This window comes from Elephantulus edwardii, unplaced genomic scaffold (genome assembly GCF_000299155.1).
Source record: "Elephantulus edwardii isolate Elephantulus edwardi_28Jun2011 unplaced genomic scaffold, EleEdw1.0 scaffold00116, whole genome shotgun sequence".
Classification (NCBI taxonomy): Eukaryota; Metazoa; Chordata; class Mammalia; order Macroscelidea; family Macroscelididae; genus Elephantulus; species Elephantulus edwardii.
Genome location: NW_006399866.1, coordinates 1,308,984 through 1,326,959, shown reverse-complemented (window position 1 = coordinate 1,326,959; position 17,976 = coordinate 1,308,984). Strand labels below are relative to the sequence as shown.

The window sequence follows — 17,976 nt, the reverse complement described above, 5'->3', positions numbered from 1 at the left end:
TAACTAGAAGATGTATCCTAGTTTGCTGTTGATTTTGTTTGTTTGTTTAGTTTTTGGAGGCTTGATTTTGTTAAAATAACTTAAACATGAAATTATTGCTAATATAGAAAAAACTTCCCTCTGAGGCTATAGTTCATTGGAATTTTACTTTTCAAAATATGTATACTTTGTGCATTAGACAAGATTCAGCTCTGCATATACAGTAGGGCTTTGTCTTACATGCAGTCCTGAACAATTCATCTTGGTAGTATTGTCTCAAAGAGAGTCTGCTAAAATTGTTCCCAGGGACTGAGGATGTGCCCGTATTTTGCATCCTCTTCTGTTGCTGTAGTGTTCCACCTCCTCTAGTAAATTTTTGCATGATCTTGTCTGAGATTAGGCAGCTTGTGCTACCCATGATGATGGAAATGATGATGATGATGCATGGTAGCAAAAGCCTCCTGGCTACATAGGAGCACACACATAAAAGAATGTTATTATCCTTTACAACAGTGTAAGGAAACACATTTCCAACAGGGACCTAGTATCTGTTTTCAGCATATTTCAGGTAAGCCAAGGTTCAACATTAATGACCACAGTTTTATTGAATTGGACTCCTGGAATTACCTGATTTCAGAATGAAGGGGTAAAGAGAATCCTTCCACATACCTGAGAAAATAAACTCCACATGGAGAAGATTCTTTTTGCTTCCATCAAATGACATAGTGGCAAGTGCTATTTATGCTATTGCATTTTTTTTCTAAGTGCTGCTCTTTCTTTAAAAACATGCATTTTATTCTTTATTCAGTTCTTTCCATGATGGGTAAAAATCCAGCTGTGTGAAAGATGTTTAAAAATGCTTCTTTTTTTTTAACTACTTGCATTTAGCTTCCTCCTATGGTAAACGTTTAGATTTAATTGCTTTCTGGGGTGTTGGGCAAATTGGACATTGTCCACAGTACACTTTATGGGAAATTTGAAGGTTTGTTTGAAAGAGCCAGTACAGCGGTTGTTTTGGTTTTTTTGTTTTTTAAAAAGGCACATAATGGATGAGATAGCATTTAACAGAAGTATCTTGTGGAGTAAGTGAGGTAATTATTCTGTCCTGGTCAACACTGATTAAGCCTCCGTTGGATACTTGTTCCATTTTGGGTGTCTCACCTTAAAAGAAAGATAGGTTATTTGAAGGAAGCCAACATGCAATAAAAAGATTGAGAAACAAAGCATATCAAAGAAAAGTTAAATCTCTCTTCATCTAGAGAGGACACTATAATAAAAGTCTAAAGGTCTTTAAAATCTCCAGAGGATCTTTTCAGTATCCTGGGATTGATAACTTGTTCATTAGGGGACCTAACAAGGTATAAATTATGCATATTGAGATTTTTATGCATAATACACATTTTCTTTATTTAACTACTCTCTAGAATTTATTAACTCAGACACTAGAGGAGATTCATCTTTCCAAGGCCTCATGGATCAAAAGATTCATTGTATGATACTCTCTGTGAGATAGTTTTGCATTTCTTAGCCAGTTGGTATGATATCTTTTAAGCCTTTATCTTCTTATCTAATGTTACCAGATAGAAAGTTTGGAAACCAAAAATGGCTACAAAATAATTTTCCCCCTCCCCAAATTGTTTTTTGTTTTTAGGGCAGTAATAACAGAAGAATTCAAAGTGCCTGACAAAATGGTTGGATTTAGTAAGTATGCACATTACTCATCTCTTCCCCAATTTTGGCCTTTACTTCCCTTTACCCCAGTTGACTTTGTCTCAGTAAATGGCCCTTACCTGTGGTAGCGTGGTTTTCATCCTGTGTTCCCAAGAAACCCAGACCCTGCAGAAAGATCTGTCATTGGAGAGAGAGACTAGAACTCTGGGCCTAGGGTCCGCCCATACCCCTCCACACTTTAGCTAGAATTTCTTATTTGAATGCCTGTAGGACTGAGATGGGCTCACTGAGGCCAGTTTGATTTGTAATGCTATGAGTCAAGTGTAAATGTTTGTTGAATTCCTTAATTCATGCATGATTAGATGTGGAATGAGAGATTGTATTTTTCTGACCCTTGTTCAATTTGTTTCAGTTATTGGCAGGGGAGGTGAACAGATTTCGAGGATTCAAGCTGAATCTGGTTGCAAAATTCAGATTGCTTCAGGTAAAGGCTTCTTTTTTTCATACATTTGAGTTTCGTAAAAATCTGTATTTTACACGGTTTTTGGATTCAAAACCTTTGCTTATTGCTTAAAAGCTTAGGGACTTGGGTAAGTATATGCAATTGCTATTTTCCTTGCAATTTTTTGAGTTGGATTCCTGGGTGAGAATCAGAAAAAAACAGACATGGGCCAGACAGTCACATGTCTGGCTTCACAGGTAGACCTCCCAACAGTTCTGTGGCTGGACATGGCCTATTCCCAAGCTCTGCTGCTGTAGGACCTCTATTTTCTGCACCAGAATGTTATACAAACATAGTAGGATCTACAGGAATCTTATGGCTTTGAGATAGCCACTGGGGTCTGCACACTGGCTCCTGTGGATTGGATCATTCTTCCCTCCCTTTGTGGAGAGGGCGCCTGTATGGGGTTCTGGCTGAATTAACATAAGCTAAACACACTCTTTAGGATGTCTCGGAACTGGGCATATTTTGACCAGACCTTGTGGAGAGGTACAGATAAAGAAAAATAGTTTTTATTATAAGAGAAGATTTTATTTAAAGCTTTATTACCTAATTTGGGTTTTGATCTTATTCCATAGTGAATGATGATGTTTGGAGGATATTTGGCTAAAGAAATGTTTGCCATTTAGAGATACTTATTATGTCTTGCAGGAATTACTTTTAGCTGTTAGCCAGATTTTTAGTTTTTTTGTTTGGTTGGTTTTATTTGGAACAAAATTAATCTTAATATGTCATATTGGAATATGAGATTTTTTTTCTCTCTTGTAAAAACAATCCAGAACCAGTTCCACTTAGATGTCACTGATCTCTTTGGATGTTCATGCAATAAATGGTAATAATCCTAATGTGCATATCATTAAATTCTTTATTATTATGCTTAGAGCCATCTGCAAACAAATGAACCTTAAACTTGTATACAAATGGAAAAATGAAGGCATAGCATGGTAAAGTGAATCAAGCAATTAGTAGCATATAAGTGGGTCAGAAATGATGCTGAAGCTGGTAATTAGGACCAATTTAGACACCTTTCTGAATCCTCTCAGCCTTCCCTGTTAGCCATGTTTCCATTTTGAGAATCCAGTAGTGTGGAGTTATCAGCTCATGAGTCTCTCCACAAATCAGCACAAACTGTCTTTTTCTGGGAGTCTGGGCTTCTGTGGGACTTGGTTTATAAACCATTCCACAGAGAGGCAGTCTGTACACAGAGGCAAAGATACATGATTGCCTGATGCCCACCAACACACCTCATCTTCTTGATTCTTCTTATAGAGAGTTCTGGGATTCCAGAGAGGCCCTGTGTACTTACCGGAACCCCAGAAAGTATTGAGTAAGTTTATTTTATTTACTTTTCCTTTCATTCTTCTTCCTCCTTCCCCAAATGGGGAGAAATGGAAGGGCAAAGCTGTTATTAAACACTGTTGATCTTACTACAATCCTGACCACAGTAGATGCTTATATATGAGAAAATCTGGGAGGTTGCCATGCCAGTGGAATTTTTCTGTTACCATAAACATACATGATAGCACTTTTGGGTTTTTTCTTTCCAAATCCTAAAAAAATTTATCATCCTGCCATAAGGTCTCCTCAGGCAGATTTCCCTGTAAGTAAAGTAAGCACAGCCTTATTTGTGCTTTTTTGCTTATTGGGTAATTCTACACTGTGTTTACTTCATAAACCAGGTTTTCAAGTGTACATTGACTCACCTGAATGCTCTAATCAGCTTACCTTCTTTCTTGTTAACATTTCCTTTACTGAGCAGGTCTGAATTAGTAATCCTATCACTTGGTAAACCATTAAAAGTAGCCTGGTACCTAACTTTTGCCTAGTTCTGATTCCACTGCCATCTGACACTTGTGAACCATGTAGATTTGATTCTTCATGGCTGTTACTCCACTCCTGAAGGCCATATGAACTGGCCCAAATGATGTCTTGCCTTTGGGATCCTTGCAGTGGCTTTAAGACTGGCATTGCCGTCCTGTGCTGGCATATATCCTCAAGAGTCTTATACCAGATGCAGGCCTCATAAATTCGAGGTCTTCTTGGGAAAAAGGATATACTAACTTGGAGTCTGCTCGCTTTCTTTTTCCAACCTACTGAGTGGTGCTGCGTTGAGGGACAGGGTGCTAAGATTATGTCTGGCTCAGTAGGTAGAGTTGTTTTATTGTTTCCATTTCTCAGGGAATCTAGATGAGTTTAAATTCTCTTATTCTGCTCTAACATTGCAAGCAGTGAACCAGAATAAATATCACTGGCAGGTATGCATTATAGGGCAAGTTGGATGGTTTTGCAGGAGTCAAGACATTTTTCTTCCAACGCAGGTTAATCTAGTACACAAGCAAAATATTAAAAAGCTTCTGTAACTGAGAAGATAGACACAAAGGCTCAGGATCACAGAAGGCAGTACCTATTTCCTGCCTTTCTCTTTCTTTCTATTCTTCTAACGATTCCTGCTTCATGTTCCACCCAAAGAGTTGAGGCAATGGCACTGTAATTTTAGGAAGAAATAGTTCATTTTCTGCTATGAAGAAAATTGTTTCGTGGCTAAATTCTTCCCTGTTAGAAGAGAAACCATAAATAAATTATGTGTGGTCATTTTGAAGAGTAAATAATGTAAAATGAAGACTAAATATTCATATATGATGACCAGGGACAATTCTGGTGCAGAAAAAGAAATTAACCCAACAATGACTTTGGTAGGTTGGACTGTACCACCATTTCAGCATTGCAGTCCCCATTCCTTTGACCACCAGCAGCCTCTAAGTAAGTCACACCAAAACCATTTGGAGATAACTAACAGTCCCCAGAAAATACACGCTCTTGAATTTGCTGACATGAAAGGCACAAAGCAGGTATATATGAATATACAGTTGCCTTTGAGCACTACTTGCTTTCTGTTGGAGCTTGCTCCCAAACTGGTGATTCATAGCTTGAGCTTACAAGTGATAGAGCAGTTTGATTGGATTTGGAGAAGAAATTTAGAGTTCAAATGATGACTACTAACCCTTGCTTTCTTTCCTATCTTTCATTGCTCTCTCTCTCTCCTACCCTTAAAAACATGTACTGAACGTATCCTCTATAAGAAGGGTTATGCCAAATTAGGGGAACAGAGGAAAACATAAATGTATAAAATGTGGACTCTGCTCCAGAGAAGCTAACATTCTGACAGAAGATGACACATTTGTGGAATAAATGGCCTAAGCATGGACGGGGGCGGTCAGCTGTTGAAAGTGGGCTGCGTCTGACAGTGGCCTATTCCTTGTGGTCCTGTTGAAACATTGGTGTTGGGTGCTTGCTTTTAAATTCCAGCCTAGTAGTGTAACAGATGGCAGACAGACCGCCCAGGTTGTGGGGGCAGGACCTGGAGCTGGATGGAGGGCTGCTATGACTTCTTCATATTTTTCCCCCATGCTGTTTCCCTTTCTTGGATTACTGGAGCATTCCTTTAATGATGGATTTTCTTGTGATTCTTTTCCCTCCCAAAGACAAGCCAAACGACTGTTGGGGCAAATTGTGGACCGCTGTCGGAATGGGCCTGGCTTTCATAATGACATAGATGGCAACAGTACAATCCAGGAGATTCTCATCCCAGCATCTAAAGTGGGTCTGGTCATCGGCAAAGGAGGAGAAACAATAAAGCAGTTGCAGGTATGTGAATCCTTAAAAAGAACAGAGCAGCCCCCCAATACAAAGTTCTTCATCTTGGTTTGGAAGCTTTTGTCCAGACGGCCTTCCTCAGCTAGGCTGCTGCACATATCATGGTGCAGAGACATCCGTATAACACTGTGCCAAAGGAACCCATGTCACCTGTGAAAGAGGCTGCTTTTTTCTATGCAGCAGAGGTTTTCAGAACATTTCTTGTAATTAGGCTTAATGCCAGATACCAGTGCAAGAACTGGGATAAGTGTGTATTAAGAAACATAGCCATGAATTCTAGGCAGATGTTGTTTGATGTTACGGGAATATTTATCATCAAATGATAGCATCTCAGAGTACAGTGTCCACAGAGCCAAATGCCTTAACTCAGTACTCTCCTCCAAATGCCTTAACTCAGTACTCTCCTTCAGTAGTTGTGTGGTCTTAAATAATTTATTACTTTTTGAAGGCTCAGGATCCTGATTTTTAAGAGTGGAAGTACTTGTTTATTGTTGTAATGAGGCTGAAGTAATAAGAGTGAAATTCTTTGCACAAAACCTGCAATCGAATTAGTACTCTGAAAACTTTATCTGCTTTTAGGCATCTGAGACACTTGGGGTCAATATTGTAGAAATTAACAAGGTTTCTATAATCGAGATACATATTCTTGCAGCTAAGCAAGCTAAACATTAATAAAACTGATCCAACAGAATGTGGAAGTTACTGAACAATATCATTATGGTCACATGCAAGCAAAATCTTGCTGAAGATCACCCAAAAACTACTAGAATAGTACATTGACAGAGAATTGCCAGAAGTTCAGGTTGGGTTTAGTAGAAGCTCTGACAAGGATAGCATAGAGAATACCAAAAGGGTATTTATACAGAGTCATTTGACTCTGGATCACAACAAATTTATGTCTAACATTTTTTTAAAAAATGGGAAAATTGCAGAACACTTGAGGAATTTGAGCTCATGAGCAAGGGAACACTAAATGGTTTAAGATTTATGGAAGGTGTGCCTTTCTCCTATTCAGTCTGTATACTGAACACATCTTTCAAGAAGCTAGACTCTGAAGAAGAATGTGGCATCAGGACTGGAGGAAGACTTATCAATAACCTGCAGTATGCAAATGACAACCTTGCTTGCTGAAATTGAAGAGGACTTGAAAGGCTTGCTACAGAAGATCAAAGACTGCATGCAGCCTTCAGTATAGATCACAGCTCAACAAGAAGATAAAAATTCTCACAACTGGAGCAATAGGCAATATCATGATAGATGAAGAAAAAATTGAAGTTGTCAACAACTTCATCTTGGTTCCATAGTCAGAAAATCAAAAGACATACTGCATTGGTGAAGTCTGCAGTCAGGGACTTCTCCAGATTACTCAGGACCAGAGATATCACTTGAAGACTAAGGTGCACCTGATACACGCCATGGTCTTTCTGATCACCTGCTATGCTTCTGAGAGCTGGATGGTAAGTAAGAATGACAGAAGAATTGATGCCTTTGAACTGTGGTGTTAGAAAAGAGTACAGACTACCCAGTGGACTACCAAAGGAACAAAAAAACTTGTAAGAAAGTACAGCCAGAGTGCTCTTCAGAGGCGAAGATGACAAAAGCTTCATCTCACATATTTGGGCATGTTGTTAGGAGAGGCTGTTCCTTGGAGAGGGACATCATGCTGAAAAGTGGAGGGTGAGCAAAAGAAAGGAGAACCCTCAACCAGATGGATTGACGCAGTGATTACAGCAGTGGGCTCAAGTATGTCAGAAATGATGAGGGTGGGATAGGGTTCAGATTTGTTGCTCATGGAGTTGCTATAAGTTCTGTTCAACAAGATGACAGTAACCATGAGAAAAGCTAAAAACATACTTCTATGTGCTTTTGCTTCCAAATTACTTTTGAGCAAACTGGTTTAGGGCTTTGGAGATTTTAAAATTGCAAGCAAGGTGTTACAGCTTACGTAGCATGGTTTCTTGTAACTTCAACTCACATACTTTGGGCATGTTGTTAGGAGAGGCCAGTCCTTGAACGAAGACATCATCCTTGAAGAAGACGACTCTGAATGGTGTCTGTATCAGTGATTATATCAGTAGGTTCAAGTATATCGGAATTGGTGAGAATGTCCCAAGGTAGGGCAAGGCTCAGATCTGTTGTTCATAGAGTGGCTTTGAGTGGTAGCTCAACAGCACCAATGACAAAAGTCCTTGATTTATGAAAGACATTGGTTTTTGTTTGTTTGTTTGTTTTTGGTCTCTCTGCATTCTTTTTTTTTATATATATATAATTTTTTTTTTAACAGAGGTTTTGGATTTCCATTCATTCATTGCCGCAGTTTTCTCCCTTCCCACCCCTCCCCGCCAGTTCGCTTCCCCCTCCGAAGAGAGAGAAAAAAAGAAAAAATATTCCTTCATTAGTATACAATTCCCAAGTCCCTTCCCCCCACCCCCCACCCCGAGTACACGTCTGTGTGCAACCTTAATTCTGGATTCCTGTGCTAACCATAATACTCAATCATATATCACTTCTCATCTGTTCTTTCCCTCATCGGTTTCAATACAATATACATAATTTATCCAGTTTTTTCTGTCATACCCCCACCCTGATGTCAGACACCACGATCCAAAATATGAAAGGCATTGTTGTGTTGTATCTTTTTTTTTTTATTTCCATTCATTCATTGTTGCATCTGCCCCACCTGCACCCCCCGTTGTGTTGTATCCTGGGATTCGTCATCTTAAAATCCACATTTTGGTTCATTAATGTAAGCTCTAACTTTTGGTGACTTGCTCTCAGAACCCTGCTCGTATATAAAATGGCATGATAGTAGTACTTCCCTTTCGTATTTGAGCATGCATTCAAATTAGATAATGTAGGTAAAGCACTTGACTTAATGCCTAGCATTTACTAAAACTAACTCATTAATACTTAGATATTCTAAGCACCAGAAGCGTTGGTGGCCTAGTAGGGAAGGAGTTGTGCTGCCAACCCAAAGTTATGCAGTTCAAATCTACCAGCTGCTCCACAGGAGAAAGAAGGGTAATCTCCTCCCATGTAATTTACAGCCTCTGAAAACCCACTGAAGGGTCAGTTATTCAACACCAATGAGAGAGACTCTAGGAAAAGAAGAGAAAGAATAGAGCCTCTTGAAGATAAAATAGTTTCTATTGAACTTCTAGGTTTTCTCACATGACTTGTACGTCTGCATTCACAGAGTCAGGCTCTCTTAACCAGGTCAATGCTGTACTGTTTTCTGCTAGGTAGAGCATGAGCTTTATTGTGGATGCTAGGTGACCTCGTCCACCTTCTGTGCCTTCTTCCTTTTCTTATTTGTGACAGTGAAGAATGTGTTGGTGTCTGTTTCCCCGTAGGAGCGGACAGGTGTGAAAATGGTCATGATCCAGGATGGTCCATTGCCTACAGGAGCAGATAAGCCTCTTCGCATCACTGGAGACCCATTTAAAGTACAGGTAGGACAGAAATGTGGGGTATCGCTTGGTGGTAGTATATAGCCTTTTTACCTGACTCGGTTTGGTGACAAAGAATAGAGTTATGCTGCCCAATCTAGTCACCATTTGCTCCATGTTAAAAGTGTGGTGCCTTGTTTGTACTGACTGTATTTCATATGCTCAGTAGCCACATAGAATAGTGGTTCCTTTTAGATAGTTCACACTTGCATCATTACAACTCGTTGTTGGGTGGCACTGATCATATGAAGCTTTAGATTTGTTGATCTGTGTTCGCCTCAGATGCCAGCTCTCTAGCTTCTGTGTTTTTGTTCTTCCTCTCAGCCAGTCACCTATTTTTGCAAGATATTCACCTAGGATTAAAGAGGAACAGAGGCACTAGAGTTGCACAAAGCATGTGTGTACCCTTGTAGCATGTGTCTCATAGCTTGAATTCCCTCCCAAAGAAGATAGTTCCATTTGCTGAAAGCAGTAAGGGGTTTAAGGTGGAAATCACCTGGAGTGGTCCCTCTCCTCCGCTCCTTTTGTAAGCAGGAATATGAGTGGGCTTTGGATAAGGACTGCACCTGTTCCGACAATACATGAATGCACTTTTTTTATCAGCTGGCTATGTCTGCCTTTCCATTCCTGCATTTAGAGTCACTCTGGATGGAAGCATTGGGATTTAATTCCGTGAAGATTGGCAGTCCCTGGCAAAATATTTCCCAATTTTTAACCCACTCATAAATTGAACTTAAATTTATATGATTGGTAGGTTTTTGGGTTTTATCCAAATATATATTTAAAATAATAGCTTAAATAGAGCTGAAGAATAATGATAAAAGCAATTTGATGCCTTGGGCTATGGTAAATGATGTAGGCTTCTCTTCTTCTTGCAAACCAGGCTCATACCCATGAGACTTCCCCAGAAAATACAATCTCTTATAATATAAGCACGTGGGCTTGGAATCACATTGTGTGTATTCCATCACTTTGCTCATGCACTCTGTCCTGTAGAATCTAGTACTGCTACCCTACAATACTTTAGAAGCAATTATGGATGAAACCTGCCAGAGCACTGTGCAAATAACAATCATATTCTGCATAGAGGCATTGGCCTGGCTGGCACTTAAGAGGGTGGACCTTTATCTCTGTAAACAATTGGACAATAACATTCTATATCAGATTTGACAAATAACCTCTCGCACCACTAGCCTACCCTGTAACCCTATGTTATAGCAAATGAGGCCTCCCACAACTGGAATCATTACGCCCCAATTAGGAGAGGTTTAGAAATTTCACCTGGTAGCATGTCTTCATTAAGGATTTTTATTTGTCTTAATAATGATTTATGTTTCTGTTTATGCAGCAAGCTAGAGAAATGGTACTAGAGATCATCCGAGAAAAAGACCAAGCCGACTTCCGGGGTGTACGCAGTGATTTCAGCTCCCGAATGGGTGGAGGCAGTGTAGAGGTATGCTTTCATGATAAGTTAATAGGAAAACAAGATTAGATTTTTAAATGTAGGTCTTTATTAGCTCTTTAACCTTGAGCAAGCTATTTCACTTTTGTCCTGTCCTCAAAACCATAAGACTATCCTTACTTCCTGGAATGGATATGACTGACGCCGGAGTTAGAGATCAGAGTTTAGGCTTTGTGAATCATTTGTGTTATGATTGGATCAAACTTGGAAGCCTGTTTTCTTGATGAAATGAAATGAAATGGAATAAACTTCTACATTGGGGAAAAAAATGATAGATTTGTAAAAGCTCTCCTGAAGCTTTATTTCTTGTGCCTAGGTATCTGTGCCTAGGTTTGCTGTTGGCATTGTAATAGGAAGAAATGGAGAGATGATCAAAAAGATCCAGAACGATGCTGGTGTGAGGATTCAGTTTAAACCAGGTTGGTTTTAATGATTTTAAAAAATCTTTCATGGTGGGGTTGTTTTTGGGTTTTAGTGGTGTGGTTTGTTGTTTTTGGGTTTTTTTGGTGTGGGGGGGTTGGTGAATTTTTTGAGCATTATATAATAGCTGATTAAATATAGGTTCTTAGCCCACTTATGAGATGTTTCCTCCTCTCTCCCCTCAGAACGGTTTTTTAACTAGGTTACCAATCTGAAGTTCTTCCTTTCGTTCTTTGGATGTACATAGTCACCCTCCTCGTGCGAGGAACTCAGCCCACAGCTTTCTGGGCTTCTGCCTCATCTGACTAGTGACGTTGTAGAGAGGGCAACACTGCAATTGTAGCTTTTATTGTTGTCAGATAAAAGCCTTTTACAAAATATACCACCAATTATTCTTTTCATAAATAATTCTTTTTATAATATCTCAATTTCATAAATTTATTATTTTCTAGAGGAAAGGACAACAACAGTCTTATCATAAATGGCAGTTCTGTAAATTGTATAATTTTATCTTTGTAAGCAAAATTTTCTACATTGTCTTTGCTCTCCTGGTTTCTTTGAATATGAGGGACTATATCAACCATTGCTATAAATTACTCCATTTTCCTTGGTTTTATTTTTCTTTAATTTTTTTTTTATGTTTGTATAATGGCTTTGTTTGGGTGAGATTTTTTATTTTGGGTTGGTTTTGGATTTTTTTGTTGTTGCATCAGAAATGAGTATTGACTTGGAACATGTAAAATGATGTCATATATTTCCCTATCAAAACTACTGTAGTATGTTCTCTAATCAAGGGTTCTTACCCCTTTTGAGCCTGATGTGAATGTCAGTTGGAAATCAAATTGACTTTTGTTTCCTTTTAAAATTAGCCTTTCCTGAATCTTGTTTTATCATTTTGTTCCACAGACGATGGGATTAGTCCAGAAAGAGCAGCACAGGTCATGGGACCTCCAGATCGGTGTCAGCACGCAACACACATCATCAATGAGCTCATTCTGACAGCCCAGGTAGGTCCAGCTGTGTGAAGTCTGCACGTCTCACATGCATACAGGGAAAGTGACAGTTCTGGCTCCTGGGAGACTGCACCACAGGGCACCTATCACATCCAAAGCATTAGCGGAAACTGCTCTTTATCAGTTGTCTCCCTCCTGGTTGATAACCAATGACTTGTCTCCATCTACCTCTTCTCTTTCTTCATTTTTTGTTAGTTCATTACCATCATACCTTTATTACTCTCAGAATATAAATTTTCTTTACACAGTAAATTTCTGAGAATATACTTGTTCAATCATATGGCCTCTTGTTCTTAGAATGACGAAGAGGAATGCTACGCATTAATAATCAGAAAGAACATTTCAGGGAAGGAACTACCATTATAGCTAGAGAAGAGGTTGAGGTTGTTAATCCTTGGCTCCATAATCAACACTGAGGCAGTCAGGAAATCAAAAGACTAATTGTACTGGGAAAATCTGCTTTCAGGGACCTCTCCAGAGTACTGAGAAGCAATGATAATCAGTCTAGAGACTATGGTGTGCGTGATCCCAGCCATGGTCTTAGCAGTTACTTGCTATATGCATCAGAAAGCTGAACAGGGACTGAGGATGACAGTAAACGAATCAATGCTTTTGAGTTGTGGTGCTGGAGGAGAGTCCTGAACATACCATGGACCACCAAGAAAACAAATAGGTCTGTCTTGGAGAGGATGAAGCCAAGTTTTTTCCTTGGAAGCTAAGATTTTTTTTTTATTTATTTATTATTAATTTCTATGAAAATTTACAGAGACTCTGGATTTCCATTCAGTCATTGTTGCACTTTTCTCCCCTCCCAATCCTCCCACCCCTAGTACACTACCCTCTTGGAAAAGTAAAAGAAAAATTATTGCATTGTTTTACTATCCCTCCCCCCAGGTCCACTCCACTATGCAGCCTTCACTCTGGACTCCTGTCATAACAAAAATACCTGATCACATATCCCTTTTAAACAGTTTTCTCCCTCATCTGTTTCAGTGCAGTATACATTATTGAACCCATCTTTCTCAGTCTCCCCCCAACCCTGAGGTCAGTCCTGTTTTACAACAGTGGCGTCTATGCAGTATTTGTCCTTTTGTGACTGAGATAATTCACTCAGCATAATGTCCTTCAGGGTCACCCATTTTGAATAATAATGCATGAGTTCCTTGTTTTTGAATGCAGCATAGTATTCCATTGTGTGAATATACTACAGCTTCTCTATCCATTCGTTTGTTGATGGGCGCGTAGGTTGTTTCCAACTCCTTGCTATTGTGAACAAAGCCACAATAAACATGGGTGTGCATATATCTGCTTGGATGTCAGTTATGGTCTCTTTAAGGTATATTCCCAGTAGTGGAATTCCTGGGTCAAATTGTATCTCTATTTGCAACTTTTTTGAGAAAGCCCCATACCACCTTCCACAGTGGTTGCAACATTTTACACTTCCACCAACAGTGAATCAGGGTTCCAGTTTCTCCACAACCTCGCCAGCATTTGTTGCTTGCTATTCTGTTAAATTTTACTATTCTGACTGGGGTGAGATGATAATCTCATAGTTGTTTTGATTTGTATCTCTCTTAGAGCTAGGGATTTTGAACATTTCTTCATGTGCTTGTTGGCCATCTGAATGTCGTCTTTGGTGAAGTGTCTGTTCATATACTGTGCCCCTTTTTCTATTGCATTGTTTACCTTTATTTTGTTGTGGTAGGAGGCTATGATCTTTAAGCTCCATCTCACATAATTTCGGCACATGACCAGAGGGACCAGTCCTTGGAGAATGACATCATGCTTTGAAGGGTAGAGGGACAGCGCAGGAGAGGAAGACCCTAGATGAGATGGATTAATACAGTAACTGGGGTACTGGGAGTAAGTGTGTCGGAATCAGACTGGCTCAGGAAAGGGCAGGGTTCAGAGCTATTGTACACAAGGTCACTGAGTCACAGGCAACTTGGCGGTACATAACAACATCATCATGAGATCTTTAGCCTTCAGTATGGATTAAACTTGCATAAACAGAAATTTTCCCAAATGGACCCAATAACCAACATCATAATTGGAGCAAAGATTCAGGTTGTTCAGCATTTCATATTACTTGGTCTACAGTCAACACACATGGAGATAGCAGTCAAGAAATCAAAATGACATATTGCATTGAGTTAATACATTGCCAAGGACTTCTTTTAATTGTTAATGGGCAAGAATGTCACTTTGGGGGAAAAGTGTGCTCTGATATTTTTAATTGCCTCATATGCATGTACATATTGAACTGTGAATAAGACAAGACTGAAGAAGAAATGATGATGACTTTGAACTACAGAGTTCATGAAAAGTATTGGTTATTCACTGAACTGATAAACTAAGTAGTTTTGGAAGAACTGCAGCCAGAATGCTTCTTATAGATAAGGGTGGCGAAGCTTAGTCTCACATATTTGGTTTTGGCATGTTTTGAGACTGGGAAAATCCCTGAACAAGGACATCATGCCCAGTAAAGTAAAGGATCAGAGTGAAAGAGGAAATTTTTCAGTAAGTTGATTTGGCACAGTGGCTACAACAGTGGCTTCCAGTATAGTAGCAATTGTGAGAATATTATAGGAGCAGAAATTCTTTGCTGTGTGGTTCCTCTTAATGGATAAGGTTCTGTCCTACTCTGCTTCTGGGAGTCAGGATGGAAAGCTGTACTTGGAGGGCTGTTCATTTGGTGTTGGAAGTCATAATGGATAGAAAAGTGGACTGGCAATCTTCAACTCTTAACTACAGACAACAGTTGAACCACGCATGAACCACATCACCTTTATGGCTATAGCTTCAGTGACTGTCTCATAGACTGTCTCTATTTGACTGTCATTAAGGATACAGGACATTGGAAGTGGTTAAAGGGCAAAGGGCATAAAATCTACAGTTTTAACAAAGAAGCAGAGAGAGTCAAGCCACAAGAAGATGAAGCTGTTGATGGTTTGGATAGAAGACCAGATTCAGATAAATAATGCTGATTCAAATGAAAGCACACACAGCCTTTCTGAAAACATGAAGAAACAGCAAGACGATTCTGGTTAGTATTTCATTGCCACTAGGGGGTTATTTCATTGCTTTAAATGTAGATTTGGCTTGCATAAGAAGTTTGTAGAACTGGAAAGACAGGAAGTCTTGATACTGAAGCTGTCAGAAAGTTCAAGGATGAGTTAGACAAGATAATACTACTAGATGAGGAAGATCTGCCTGACCAGATACACATTGTGGGTCAAACAAGCTCATTTTGGAAAGGAGTGTCAGAATGTACTTGGAGTCACAAAGAGGTAAAGATGTTGCCTGGGTTCAAAGCATTTAAAGACAGAATTTTTCTGTTGAAAGAAGTGCTGTTGGGCTTATAAAGATACTGATCATATAGGGCAGAAGAAATGAAATGAAAACAAAAGTGAAAAAAAGATATATTCATCTTATGTGGGAACCTTTTTACATGGAAGATCTGAATGGAACATTGTCATAAGTGAAGGACTTTCTACTTAAAAATATTTCTCATAAATACTTGTATTTTAGAGATTTTTATATATAACTAGACCCACAATCTCATAAGGTGCACCTAATTAGAACTGAGGGGCAGCTGCTTCCTTGCACCAGGAACTGAGCCTTCTAATTTGCTTCAGTTCCTACCATCTCTCGTTTAAACGTGGTTCTTTTTTTCTCATTGATATTTTTATAGGTATTTGAGTTTTTGCCCTTAGGTGTTTAAGGGAGCTCTAGTGACCTGGTGGCAAGAAGCTGCACTGCAATCCCAGAGATATGTGGTTTGAATCCACCGGATGCTCTGCTGGAAAAGGAGAAACAATCTCCTCCTGTACTGGTCAGATCCAATTAAATGGTACACACACACAAAATAATAAAATATTTTTTTTTAAAAAGTGAGACCACTTCAGAGACAGTGAAATTTTATATATGTGAATGCAGGAAAAAATGTCTTGCAGACTTTTTTGAAAGGTATCAAGATAGGAGACCTTAGAGTTGGAAGATAAGGTAACATAAAAATAATAATGATTTTTAAAAAAGACCCAAGTTTACTGTCTGGTAAAAGCTGTGAGGCTATGACCTTTAGTCAAAGTTCAAACCTGAAGCTGAAGTTAGTTCCCTGACTCTGCACTCAACCAAAGAACAGACAGTCCTGTAAGGTAGACCAGGAGGAATGTAGTCTATGGAGCAATCAATCAGACAAGATCGAAAGGGCAGCATTTCCCCACAGGTAAAACTCAGAGAGTAGCACAGGAGAGGACAACGGAGTGCTAGGAAAGGGAATCATGCAGAAGATGGGAACCTCTGTTATAATGTGGAAAGTGGAGTCAGTGTAATAAAACTTGGATGAATTGTTGAATGAAAGATGAAGTTGTTCTGTAAACTTTCAATCAAATCACAATAAAAGGTTAACAAATAAATAAAAATGTTATCCTGAAGTATCATGCTGACAGTGATAATATCTCTATACGTACAAAGGACAGACCTTTTAATACAACTGTTACTTACTCACCAAAAATTAAAATAAAACATGAAGAAACTGAGGATTTCTACCAACTTCTGTAGTTTTATAGTGATTACAAACATGTAATCAAGATGCCTTCATAATAACTGGAATTTGGAATGCAAAAGTTGAAAAGAGGTAGGCTTGATAGTCAGGAAGATATGGCCTTGCTTAGAAATAAAACCGAAGATTAAATATTAAAAGGTTGTAAATCCAATGGCTTATTCAATGCAAATTATTTTAAAAAATTACTATGCACATATACCTCACCTGATGGAATACACAGAAATCAAATGACCACATCTGTGAAAAGATGATAGAGAGGCTCAGTATCAGTCAGAAAAAGGGCAGGGCCTAACTGGTAGAGAATATCAGTTATACATACGCAAATTCAAATTAAAGCAGAAAAACTTAAAACAAGTCTAAGTAGCCCAAAATAAGGTCTTGAACATATCCCACCATCTCAAGAATATATGTGATGCATTGAATGGTGATGACAAAGGAGCCACTGACAGGTTGTGGGATGACATCAAGAACATCACACAAGAAGAAAACAAAAGGTCTTTTAAAAGAAAAGAAAAACCACAATAAATTTCAGAAGAAACTAAAACTTGACCTAGAAAATGGACGTTAAAGCATATGCAAGAAATGATGAAGTAAGAAAGCTAAACAGAAGATTTGAAGGGGCAAAGTATTATAATGAAATATGGAGAGATCTGTAACTGGAAAACCAAGGGCAAAAACACACTCAACATTTCTTATGCTGAAAGAACAGAAAACAACCATCTCACCCCAGAAACAATAACAAAGTGCAACAGAACAGCAAACAACAATGCAGACAAGGATTTGAAGAGATTGGAACTCTAAAACACTGTTAGTGAGAATGTAAAATGGTGCAACTACTATGCTTACTGAGAAAGTTGGGAATGGAAATACCATCTGATCCAGCGATCTCACTACTAGGTATATATACCAGACAAACTAATAAATGAACAGCCATGTTTACTGCTGCATTTTTACAGTAACAAAAAATTGGAAGCAACCCAGGTCTCTGTCAACAAATGAGTGGCTAAAAAAACTCTGGTACTTTCACATAGTGGAGTATCACTTTAAAATGATCACAAATTTGTGACCTACTGCACAGCATGAATGAATCTAGAATGGATTATACTGAGTGACCTAAGTCAATCACAAAAGTCAGAGGGCGTGCTCGCTTCGGCAGTACGTATACTAAAATTGGAACTATACCGAGAAGATTAGCATGGCCTCTGCAACAAGGATGACATGCAAATTCGTGAAGCCTTCCATATTTTTAAAAAATCAGA

General features: G+C 38.9%; 1 protein-coding gene across 1 annotated transcript in view; it reads left to right on the top strand.

Moving 5' to 3' along the window:
- FUBP3 (far upstream element (FUSE) binding protein 3) overlaps positions 1-17,976 on the top strand; it is a 75,518-nt gene that overhangs the window by 39,146 nt on the left and 18,396 nt on the right. Inside the window, exons 4-11 of the mRNA XM_006892454.1 lie at positions 1,631-1,680; positions 2,063-2,134; positions 3,422-3,479; positions 5,635-5,797; positions 9,160-9,258; positions 10,604-10,708; positions 11,034-11,136; positions 12,044-12,144. Coding sequence (XP_006892516.1) covers positions 1,631-1,680; positions 2,063-2,134; positions 3,422-3,479; positions 5,635-5,797; positions 9,160-9,258; positions 10,604-10,708; positions 11,034-11,136; positions 12,044-12,144 — 751 coding nt within the window. The remainder of the gene's footprint in view (positions 1-1,630; positions 1,681-2,062; positions 2,135-3,421; positions 3,480-5,634; positions 5,798-9,159; positions 9,259-10,603; positions 10,709-11,033; positions 11,137-12,043; positions 12,145-17,976) is intronic.